Raw genomic sequence first — 13,003 nt, 5'->3', positions numbered from 1 at the left:
CATCAACGCTGAGAGAGAATCATAGATCAGCTGCCTCCTGCACACCCCACAATGGGGATCGATCCCACAAACCGAGCATGTGCCCTGACCAGGATTTGAACCATGACCTCCTGGTTCATAGGTTGAGACTCAACCACTAAATAACACTGGCCGGGCTCAAAATCTTATTTTTAATAACATAAACTTCTACTTAGAATTACTGGAAACTCTTTTTACATCTTTTTTCAGAAATCAAGAAAATAAATAATTACATTAATCTGAATATACTTATCATAATACTTAGCAAACTCCATTATAAATTGTCTCTTTCTGCAAATGTTTTCTGACCAGGCAATATTCTTTAATAGCTAAGCACAGAGCTATCTTTTGCTAACTTTTAGCAGTGTCAGACACTCAAATGATACTCAACTGAGATTTTTAAATGAGCTAATGTCATAGGGATATCTGTTTTAATAATGGCCATGCATTTCTAATCTCACACTCTGGTTTCCTTGCAACATTTGGTATCTCCTAGGCATCCACTCCAAAAGGTAATAACTTTCCCCTCCATATCCATTTAAAAGGTCTTAACAATTTCCATTGGTTGCCTTTAACCTAAATTTTATAAATTATTTTCTTTGGTACCTTATGTCTTGTTTTACCTTAAAGTGAAGATGTAAAACAGAACTGATGTTTGAAAAATAAATCAGTAAGATGTTCAGAGCTAAGATGCTAAGAGCCTTGATAGAGGGTATGGAAGTTAAGGACAACAGAGGAATTACTTTAAGTGACACTGAGAAAGAGACAGTAACTGAACTTGGGAATTGATTTTCTGTTCAAAAACAGACCAAAAGGTATCGAAGAATATCCACAAGATGTGAAATTTAACGAAAAGTAAGAAAATGGCAAGCTTGTGGAAGTGAAAAAGTTATGTAGTGAAAAAACTCAAAGGAGAAGCCAATAATTTCTAAAAATGAAATACTAAACTTGTAGGGCACCATATGATATAAAATAGAAATGCCATAGGCAATGGATAAAGTATTTAAAAAAGGATATAAAATGGCTCTTAGACTTTATTTATACATAAAAATGAAATGAAAACTATATCAAAATGTCATTTTTTCCCTCTCAGATAAGCAAAGATCAGAACATCTGAAAACAATGTGATGACTAGAATGTAGGGAAAAGAAGCGCCTTTTTACATTCCTACTAAAAATATAAACTGGCACAATAATTTGGCACTACATATCACAATTACAATTGTATATGTCTTTTGATCCAGTGCAGAAGTAATCTATTACTAGATAACAAATTATCAAAAAAATCCAGATGCTTAAAACAACCAATATTGGGAGATCGACTTCTGGTATGACTCTGTGAGGAGCTCTGCTGACCCCTCTCAGATGAAACTGGTGAACACTGTAGCCTGTGCAAATGGTCCTAAAGGCAAACAGCAAATGAAGAAACCTATTCAGCAAAAATCATTTAAAAAATCAGTAAGAAAGCCAAGTGTTTATATGGTAGGCAGTAAGATAGACATGAGCAGAGCAACATCTAAGTCTCAGTTACACTTCAGCAGCAGGCCCAGAAAAGCAGCAAAACCAGACAAGCAATGCCATGGCTGACCTCAGGATAACGACCCCACCGCTACCCAGGCACCAATCAATCAGTGAAGACCACAACCCTGAAAGAACACAGCTGGAAAACTGCTGAATATTCTATTGAGATCTTCCTCTGTGACCTCCCCTAAAATCTCCATCCTTAAAGCCCTTAGGACAGAGGACCCAGCCTGTTCTCCCTCTGGGGAGCATGCCCATGTCTTTCCCTTTCCCTTCCTCCTCCCCTGAGGCACATCACCTTGACCTTCCTCACTTCTAAACTCCAAAGGCCCTTCCTTTGCCTCTATAACTTACTTCCTAAGCCCATTTCTTCTACAGATTACTTCTACCTCTGTGATTTTTCTAAATAAATGTTTTCTTACAGTTTGAGTCTTGGCTCTGAATTCTTTACTGGTCAGAACTCAAGTACCAAGGTTGCTGAACTCAGGGATGGTCTGACCCCACCAGTCTAACACTGCCACCATTCTCATTGCCGCCAACACTGTCTTAAGGTATCCGAACCAAGACAATGTCCCTTCCTCAGCAAGGTGAAGAGTCTACCCCAGAATGCGGCAGAAAGAGCCAAAGGGCTCTTCCATCTCCCGCAAGTTCCAAGTTGGAGAGCTTCTTTTCCTCAGGAGCAAGACATCAGCATTTTCCATCCTGCCCCCAGCTAATTGTTTCTGAGGCCAAGTCCTAGTCAAATGCAACTGAGAGATGAGTCCATTTTTCTGCCCAATCACCATTTGTAAAATAAAAGGTTCTACCTTGGGCACTGAGCACTGAAGACCCAAACTCCCTTGCCCAGCTTATGAAAGCAGTGGTTCCACAACAACTGAGGCAAGCCAAGAGAAACTAAGGCTGCTGTCTCCCCTCCACCAAGCAATCAGCTCCTAGAGTGGTGGTGTCACTCAGAGAGAAACATGATATTGTCCATACTCCCAGCTCCTGAGGCCTGGCTCACATTTTGCCTGGTATGGAGAAGAGGGTAGAGAAGCAAAGTAAAACATACAGGTCTTAATCTCTTCCCAAAGGGATTTGACTTCATTTACAACACATTGTGGAGAAGTTCAAGCCTAGAGGCATTCTCATGAACAGTGTAGTTTATGGTGAAAGGTAGTTTGGTAGGAAAAGTAAAGATATATGCTAAACCAGTGGTTCTCAACCTTTCTAATGCCGTGACCCTTTAATACAGTTCCTCATGTTGTGGTGACCCCCAACCATAAAATTATTTTTGTTGCTACTTCATAACTGTAATTTTGCTACTGTTATGAATCATAATGTAAATATCTGTGTTTTCCGATGGTCTTAGGCAATTCATAACAGTAGCAAAATTACAGTTATGAAGTAGCAACGAAAATAATTTTATGGTTGGGGGTCACCACAACATGAGGAACTGTATTAAAGGGTCAGGGCATTAGAAAGGTTGAGAACCACTGCCTACCTAAGGCATTACTGAAAACAATTGAACAATCAGCCACCAATTAGTGACATTTAACAGCTGTGTGTGGTCAAGGAAAGAGAACAAGAAAGCCCTACCTAAACCTCTGTCATCCTGACATAGACTTTAATTAATCCAGCCAGTCACCAATCAAAAAAATCTGGAGGAAATGGGTAGGAAAGATCAATAACCAGATTCGCTACAATATAATATCTCAAATGTTCACTTTCTAACAAAAAAATTATAAGTCATGCAAAGAAACGGAAAACTATCATCTATAAATCAGCGGGCGGGCGGGGGGGGAGGGGGCGGTAAGCAACAGAAACTGCCTGGGAATGTGACAACATGTTGGATTTATCAAAAAAACTTCAAAATAACCTTTATAAATATGTTCACAAAACTAAAGGAAGCCATAGTTTTAAAATTAAAGAAAGGTATAATGAAAATGTTGCAACAAAGACCAAAAAAGAGATAGAAATTATAAGCAGCGCCAAGAGGTCACAAACAGTAATTTGATTTCACACAAAAAAGCAAAGAACACTAGTAAATTATAATAAAATATACTTCAAAAGCATGTTTTTCTACTTTCTTCTCTTCACCAATTTGAAAAGCAACTACTTAAAATAATATATACATAAAGTATTGATGGGCTTAAATTACATGACAAATATGTGCATAACAATTGTCAGTAACAGCACAAATGAGTTGGATGATAGCAAAGTTTTATTGGGCTAAGGAAATTACAACGTATCATAAAGCAATAATTATAAAAATGCATTGTTCAGTTTGTAACATTAATATATTTAATATGTATAACAGCAATACCAAAGGAAGAGATATAAGGGAATATAGCTGTACTTCAGTAATGTTTCTATATGTCACTGGAATTAAGCTTAGGAAAATAGGAAGCTGATTCTGTTTAAAATACCTTAGAGAGCAGACACACGCACAAGCATGCACACACACACACACACAAACAAAACCACTAAAAAATTAGTGAAAAAAATTATAAAAGAAATTTTAATGCTACAACAGAAAATATTCACTGAATGCAAAAGATAGTAGTAAAGAAGGGAATATAGGAACAAAAAAGACATGATATATATAGATGACAAAAACTGACATGGCAGAGATGAATTCAACCATATCAATAATAACATTAGAGGTAAATAGATCAAACAATCCAACCAAAAGGCAGAGATTGTCAGACTGAATTAAAAAAAAAACACAACATGATCCAAAAACACACTGTCTACGTAAGAAATACTTTAGATTCAAGAATTTAAATACATTGAAAGTATAGAAAAATACATATAATGATAATAGAGTCAATCCATCAGGAAGATATCCTATCTAATAAAAGAGTAATATGCAAATTGACCGTCACTCCAAGACACAAGATGGCCACCCCCATGTGGTCAAAAGATGGCTGCCCCCATGTGGATACAAGATAGCCTGCAGGAGAGGGCAGTTGTGGGCAGTTGGGGGTGACCAGGCCGGCAGAGGAGGGCAGTTGGAGGAGACCCAGGCCTGCAGGGGAGAGCTGTTGGGGGGGCCAGGCCTTCAGGGAAGGGCAGTTGGGAGGGGATCTAAGCCTGCAGGGGAGGGCAGTTGGGGGGCGCCAGGCCTGCAGGGGAGGGCAGTTGGGGGGCGCCAGGCTTGCAGGGGAGGACAGCTGGGGGGGACCAGGCCTGCAGGGGAGGACAGTTGGAGGGGGGACCCAGGCCTGCAGGGGAGGGCAGTTGGGTGGGACCAGGCCAGCAGGAGAGGGCAGTTGGGGGGAACCCTGGCCTGCAGGAAAGGGCAGTTGGGGGGTACCAGGCCTGCAGGGGAGGACAGTTGCAGGGGACCCAAGCCTGCAGAGGAGGGCAGTTGGAGGAGACCAGGCCTGCAGGGGAGGGCAGTTGGGGGCAACCAGGCCTGCAGGGGAGGGCAGTTAGGGGCGATCAGGCTGGCAAAGGAGGGCAGTTAGGGGTGTGACCAGGCCAGCAGGGGAGGGCAGTTGGGGGCGACCAGGCCTGCAGGGGAGGATAGTTGGGGGCGACCAGACTGGCAGGGGAGGGCAGTTAGGGGTAACCAGGACGGCAGGGGAGGGCAGTTAGGGGCAATCTGGCCGACCGGGTAGCAGTTAGGCGTCGATCAGGTTGGCAGGGGAGTGGTTAGGGGGTGATCAGGCTGGCAGGCAGAAGCGGTTAGGGGCAATCAGGCAGAGGCAGGCGAGCAGTTGGGAGCTAGCAGTCCTGGATTGTGAGAGGGATGTCGGATTGCCCGTTTAGGCCCGATCCCACCGGAGTCCCAGATTGGAGAGGGTGCAGGCTGGGCTGAGGGAAACCGCCCCCCCTGTGCACGAATTTTGTGCACCAGGCCTCTAGTCTATATCTATATATCTATATATCTATATATCTATATATCTATATATCTATATATCTATATATCTATATATCTATGCCCAGCAACCAGAACGACAGAATGACCAGAACGACCTGTGGCTATGATGCACACTGCAGGAGCCAACCTGCCTGATCTGGCCCCTGGTCAGCACCCACCTCCTCCAGCTGGCCAGGCCCCCTATTGGCCTCCAACACCCTGATCGAGGGCAAGACCAGCCAGCCAACCTCCCGTGTCCCCTCCCCCAGTCGGCCTGACTTGACTGGCCCCAATTGGGGCGAGCCAGCCAGACCCCCACCCATGCACAAATTCGTGCACTGGGCCTCTAGTGATAATTATAAACATATATGTACCTAATAAACAGAGGACCAAAATACATGAAGCAAAAATGAGAGAAATGAAGAGAGAAATGGACAATTCAATTACAATAGTTGAAGACTTCAATAGCCCACACTGATGATTAATTTTATGTGGAAACCTGGAGGGTGTTTTTGGATAAGATGGACATTTAAATTGGTGAATCTGAGTAAGCAGAATGTCCTCCATAATATAAGTGGGCCTCATCCAATGAGTTGAAGGCCTGAATAGAACAAAAAGACCAGCCTCCATGAACAAGAAATTTTCCTTCAGTCTTTATCTGCATCATTTACTCTCCTGAGTCTCAAATGTGCCAGTCTACACTGCAGGTACAAACTTAACAGTCACCATAATTAAGTAATAAAATGTTTTTTAAATAATTATTTTTTTTTAAGAGTTCAGGTGGAGGAGAACTTTTTTATTTATTTTTTAATCCTTACCTGAGGCTATATTTTTATTGGTGAGAGAGAGAGAGAGAGAGAGAGAGAGAGAGAGAGAGAGAGAGAGAGACATTGATTGGTTGTCTCCCATAGACATCCCAACCAGGGCTCAAACCTGAAACTTGGGTATGTGCCCTGACTTGGAATTGAACTCACAACCTTTCGGTGCACAGGATGACACTCCAGTCAACTGAGCCACACCAGCTAGGGCAAAATAATTCTCTTTCTATTATGTGCTCATACACATCCTTTTGGTTCTGTTTCTCTTTAGAATCCTAATATACCCACTTTCAATAATGGATAGAACAACTAGACAGAAGATCAACAAGGAAATAGAAGACCTGAACAACACTATTAACAAATTAGAACTAATAAACATCATAATACTCTCCTCCAAACGTATACTAGTTTATATAAATAGAGGCCCGGAGCACAAAATCCGTGCATGGGGGAGGGGCGTCCCTCAGACGGATCGGCATGCTCTCCAATCTGGGAACCCTCGGGGGATGTCCAACTGGCAGTTGGACATCCCTCTCACAATCCAGGACTTCTGGCTCCTAACCGCTCACCTGCCTGCCTGCCTGATCCTCCTAACTGCCCTCCCCTGCCGACCTGGTCGCCCCTATTAACTTTTTTTCTTAAAATCTCATCCCCTTCACACACAATTGTATTTGACTTCCTTATTGGCTTCTCCCTCTCACACAATTTTTCTCTCTCCTTTATGTAACACTTTTCCCTACTGACTCATCATTTATAAACTTTTCTTTCCTCCTTATTTCCTACTCTGTTCCATCATCCTTCTTCCCATCTTTCTCCAACCCTCCCCACATTCCTTCTTTCCTTTATCTTTACCCCTGCCCTCCCTCCCCTTTTCCTTTCTTCCCACCTTAATTTTTTTCTTCACTTCCTCCCTTGGACCTGCTTTGCTCCCTCCCCCATTTCTTCCTTCTTCCCATTCTCCTTTTAAGCTCTACTAGCTCCCCTTTAAAACTTTTCTTCCCTTCCCTCCCTCTTTCCCTCTCATCCTACTTTTCCCATACATTCTTCTCTACTTACTTCCACTGTTTTAATATCTATCTACCTGCCTAATTATTCACTATCATTTATCTTTTTTTTCTGACTCCTACTTTTAAAATCTGTCCCCAGTACACAACTATACTTGATTTTCATTATAGCTCCTACAGTTCACTCTACATCCTTCTTTAACTCTGCTCTTTTTATTTTTTTTATTTATTTTTTTTAACTCTGCTCTCTACTGAATCCTTTATAAAGTTCTTCCCTCACTTTCTCCCTTCTTAAAGCTTCCATTCGGGGGGGGGGGGGGAGGGGGCGTTAACCCCCAGCCCAGGGCTCAGCCCCGGCCAGGTGTTCGCTGCCCCCCTTCCCTGGCCTCCCCACTGCTGTCCTGCTCCCGTTCCCTGCACAGGACGCCTGGCCCAGTGAGGGTGGCCGAGACCCGCACAGCCTGGGCGCTGCTGCTGCTGCCACAAAGCAGGAGCGCCTCTGCCCGGACCTGTGGGTGCCTCCCCACCAACGGCCTGCACTGGAGGCCACCGCCCTCCTCCCACATCTGGGCGGGGCTCCTGCCCTGCTCCTCACCAGCGCACCTGCTCCCCACTCCCCGTGGTTGTCACCCCTTCCCATGTGCAACCTTGCGTTTCCTTCCCTTTTCCATTCCTGCATCTTTTTCTTGTTCCCTTTCTATATTTCTGTTTCTCCTCTCAGCCTGTCTGCATGCAGGCCTGCCTTCCTCTCCCTCTCCTTTCTTATCCCCTCCTATCATATCCTATCCTACCCCGGGCCTTGCAGCTGCCTGAGCAGAGGGCGGGGATGTAGCCTGCTGATCCGGTGGTGATGTGACACTGTAACGGATAATTTGCATATTTCTCTATTATTAGTATAGATACTTTTTAAGTGCACATGGAATATTCTAAGGATAGACCATATGCTAGGTCATTAAAAAAAAGAAACCTCAATAAATGTAAAAAGATAGAAATAACACAAAGAATGTTCTTTAAACAAAATGGAATAAAATTGGAAATCAAATGGAAAATTGGAAAACTCACAAATATTAAGCACCCTTCTAAATAAACAATGGGTCAAAGAGGAAATCAAAAGAAAAATCAGAAAATATTTTTAAATAAGGGAAAATAAAGACAGAATATTCAAACATATGGGATTCAACTAAACAGTGCTTAGATGAAAATATATAGCTCTAAATACCTATATATTAAGGAAGAAGAAAGGCCTGAAGTCAATAACCTAATGTTCCACCATAAGACAGAAAAAAAGAACAAACTGAGCCTAAAACAAGCAAAAAGAAGGAATTATAAAAATTAGAGAAGTTGATGAAATAGAGAATAGAAAAACAATAGATAAAATTAATGAAACCAAAAGCTGGTTCTTTGAAAGACCAAAAAAAACAACGAACAAATCTTTAGCTAAAATGACATGGTACAAAAGAAAGAAGCCTCTTATCAACAGAACTGGAAATTTAAAAGTGACCTGACTGGTATGGCTCAGTTGATTGGGTGTCATCTCCGAACTAAGGAATTGGTGGTTTGATTCCTAGTAGGAGCACATGCTCAGGTTGCAGGCTTGGTCCCGGGTGGGGGTCATGCAGGAGGCATCTGATCAATGTTCTGCTCTCACACTGATGTGTCTCTCTCCCTCTCCCTCTCGCTTCTTCTTTCTCTCTAAAAATCAATGGAGGATTAAAAAAAAATTTTTAGAGGTAATTGCTGTTACCATTCTTTTAAAAACAAAATTTAGGCTATCTGGCATGGCTCAGTGGTTGAGCCTTGACCTATGAACCAGGAAATCATGGTTCAATTCCTAGTCTAGGCACTTGCCTGGGTTGAGGGCTTGATCCCCAGTGTGGGATGTGCAGGAGGTAGCTGATCAATGATTCTCTGTCATCACTGATGTTTCTACCTCTCTTTCTCTCCCTTCATCTCTGAAATCAATAAAAATATATTTAAAAAAAAGAAATTTTAAAGTGTATATTACTAACAACTTAATAGAAGCTAAAAGGATTACAAAGAAATATATAAAAAACTGTATATTAGCAAATTAGGTAACCTAGAATAAATGGACAAATTCCTAGAAAAACATAATTGACTCAAGGAAAAATAGAAAACCTGAATCAACAAGTAATTTCAATTAGTAATAAGAAAACAATTATCCACAAAGGAAGCCCAGGCCTGTCTAGGATCATCACTGAATTCTACCAAACACTTGAAGAAGAATTAATACCAATACTTCAGACATTTTCCCTCTTCCAAAATATAGAACAAAGGGAATACGTCCCAATCCATTTTATAAAGCTAATATAAACTCTGATCGAAAAGAAAAAAATAAAAACGGACAAGGACATCACAAGGAAAAGAACTACAAACTAATTTCTCTTATAAATACAGAGTTAAATGTTGATCAGTTCACAAATATTTTGTGTCCACAAGCTCACAGGAACCTAACCGTTAATTTACCATAGGAGCAATAGTTCAGTGTGTGCTAATTCAGTGTTTGCAATGACTTTATAGAAAACAACTGCTGTGAATAACAATAATTGACTGTAAACATTAATGTTACTGGGTAAAATAACATGTCTAGAATTTGCTTCAAAATAATCCATTGGTCGTAGAGGGAGCAGAGTAGCAGAAGGGAATAGAAGTTTATAGATGAAACAATATTGGTCATGTGTTGATAACTGTTCAAGCTGGGTGATGAGTAAACATGGGAGTTAATTAATGTATTCTCTCTGCCTTTGCAACTAATTAAAATTTTCCACAATAAAAAGTAAAACATTTACTACAAATGCACATATAAAGACATCTCACCAAAAACCTAAGGACATATAATAAAGTACCAAAAGACTAAAAAATAAAGAATAATAAATAAGGCCAGCATTTTTCCAAAATGGCACTAATGGCATTTGGAGTAGTATAATTCTTTAACTGAGCAGGATTATCCTATTCATTTAGGATGTTTGGCAATCCCAGCCTTCTTCCACTATGTCAGTAGCACCACTGATTGAAACCAAGAATGCAGGCAAAGCTTTGTCCACAAGGCCATTGTGCACAGCATCACTATAAAACTTTTTAAAAATAAAATAACCTTAATGTACAATAGGAAGACACTGGTTAAATATATATATGGTTTATCAAAATAATGGAATACATTATAACACCTAAGAATATTATACTTCCTTTTAAAGAAAAGCCTCCCCAGAAAGACATTTTTCAAAAGCCTTCCTTCCCCTGGCTGCAGGCAGCTGGCCCCGCCCCCCGCCCACACCCGCCTTGGCCTGGCACCACCCGCATCCACCTCCACCCAACCCCGGTTCCCCATTCCCCTTCAGGCAATCAGTGCCTGCCAGCTGAGGGGGAAGGACCAGGAGGTTGCCCGACAGGCCCTGATCAGGTGATCAGGGTGGTCAGTGTGGATCATACTGACTGGTTGTTCTGGTCATTCTGCTGTAAGGGTCTCTGGGCTTTTATATAGATAGAGGAAAAATAGAAATATTAAATGATGAGAACAATAACCTAAAAATACTTTAATATTTGCTTCTGTCACAACCAAGAGTAAAGTGAAAATTAAAGAATAGCTTTGGAAAGTTAAAAAATATAACACATTAGCAAGTTTAAAAATATATAAAAATAAAAGAAGAGGAGGATAAAGAAAGAATAACAGAAATGATAACTGAAGTCCCAAGAACATATCTTCTCAAAGGTTTATTCTGCTAAAAAACAGAGTGGGCAGAGTGATCACATTTTATCTCAAGGATAACTGAGGAAGTTACAAGGGTATGTTAACAAAAGACTTTATTCTGATTATCATAAGGGAAATCTGATTGATGAATTAGACATACAAGCAACATGAGGAGAAACTGATTACACTATTTTAAGAGCTCACACTAATCAAGGACAGTGAAATTAAACATAGATATATATCACAGATTTAAAAATGTTGAATGCCAGCAATAGCCGAATGATCCCAGGGCAAAAGACTCCAAATGTAAATGCAGTTCAGAGTATCAAAAATAATATTTAGGTTACATAATCATGACTCCAATAAAGAAAAAGAAAAATGCATCCATATGCTTAGCTTCTCATTTAGGAAATGTAATGGAATTCATTTAATAGGAAAGCAAGTTTTTAATTGTTCTGCTAAGTGTCATGGGAGTACTGTATATCAAATGTTTGATAAGGTGTACCTAACATCACTCCACTGTTTGTAATGACCAAGTAAAGGCCTAATAATCTACAGTTGAATAACGGCATCTCACACTGGATAATACAGTGTTAAGTGAAATCCCTCAACCTATTGCAGAATACTTACTATACTCTGGTAAGGTCATCCCAGGTTTTAAAGTAAATACTGCAATTAACTTAGGGGAAAATGGAGCATGTCTAGGAAGATGCCAATAAGAGCAATCTAAGAGTAAGAAACCAAACTACAGGGACTTCTCCAATTTTTAATGTTGAGCTGTAACAGCTAATCAATCAATCTCTCTCTCTCTCTCTCTCTCTCTCTCTCTCTCTCTCTCTCTCTCTCTCTCCCCCCACGTTACAGTTTACCTCTTTCTTGCAAACTTCCCAAATATGTCAGAATATGAGCAAGAGATATGGCTTACTTATCTGTACTACCTGGTGAACTGGCATCCCTTGAAATAAATCCAATACTTTTATCATTTGGAAATTAAATACATCTCTTTCAGTTAGCGATTTTCAATTGGTGTGCTATAAGAATTTTGAAAACATGCAATACCTGACTAGTCAGAGGCACTGACCTCTTTTCCCGTAGGTTTTTAAATAAAAAATGACAACAGCCAACACAATGATAGCCATCTGGTGTGAATGAATCAAAATTATACATATTTTTTGACAGATGGGCAAAAGATATATTTTTTTGGTGTACCACAGAAGTTTAGTAATTAGTTGTGTGCCATGAGATGAAAAAGGTTGAAAATTGCCACTTTAGGGGATTAACACCAATTCCTAATTTTCATAATGAAAAACAAATTCAACAAACAAAATACTCATGAAAAAATAACTCAGGCACTTACCTTTCCACAATCAAACTGACTGTTTGTGTGATATCTGGGTTTGTCACCTGGAGACGTTTCCACAAAGACCATACAAATTCTTTATCAGCCTTAAAAAAAAAAATGACATTTTAAATGCATTGCTTTGTAGCTGTAATGGAGAAGACAATACACTACATAAAGTTAAAAATGAAAACACCAAATTATTTGATTACTAGTACTATAACTATAAAATAGATTCTTAAAAAATATAGTGGGAAGCTTTATTTTAAAAAGTTCTTGTACTGATAACCCATACACACTTCCACTATTTCTACCCTTCACATTTTAGAGTATAAACATTGAAATGCTGAATAACAAGGTAAATTTGCTCTAAAAGGAAATGGCCCTCTAGCTATTGCTCCCTTTTCAGCAAAATTCCTTGAAAGAGCCCCTTCTGTCTCCATTTCTTTACTTCCCAATATAACCTCCTCCAGTAATATTCCCCTTCTCACTATTATGCTAAAATCATTTTTAAAGGTCATCTATATACTCAAATCCAAGTGGACAATAAACACTTTCAGTCCATAAGGCCTTGATCAGTTGTTATCAACTATTGACTGTTAGGAATCATTTTTGAGGAGTTTGTGCTTTCTTTAAATAGTGATGCTCTAGAGATTCTGATTTGTTTCAGGTAAGGTGCAAGTATTTTTTAAAAGCTCCTGAGGTAATTATGTGCACACAATTTTGAGAACCGCTGCTCTAGGTGAACTCA

The 13,003-nt window shown here is 40.2% G+C and overlaps 1 protein-coding gene across 2 annotated transcripts in view; it reads right to left on the bottom strand.

Annotated features, from left to right (window-relative positions):
- CNTLN (centlein) overlaps positions 1-13,003 on the bottom strand; it is a 269,920-nt gene that overhangs the window by 241,384 nt on the left and 15,533 nt on the right. For both annotated transcript variants that reach the window (XM_079789996.1, XM_079789997.1), the window contains exon 2: positions 12,271-12,359. In XM_079789996.1, coding sequence (XP_079646122.1) covers positions 12,271-12,359 — 89 coding nt within the window. The remainder of the gene's footprint in view (positions 1-12,270; positions 12,360-13,003) is intronic.

The sequence above is a fragment of the Cnephaeus nilssonii genome, assembly GCF_951640355.1.
Source record: "Cnephaeus nilssonii genome assembly, chromosome: 14".
Taxonomy (NCBI): domain Eukaryota; kingdom Metazoa; phylum Chordata; class Mammalia; order Chiroptera; family Vespertilionidae; genus Cnephaeus; species Cnephaeus nilssonii.
The sequence above is the reverse complement of the archived record's forward strand: the minus strand, read 5'-3'. Positions and strand labels throughout refer to the sequence as shown.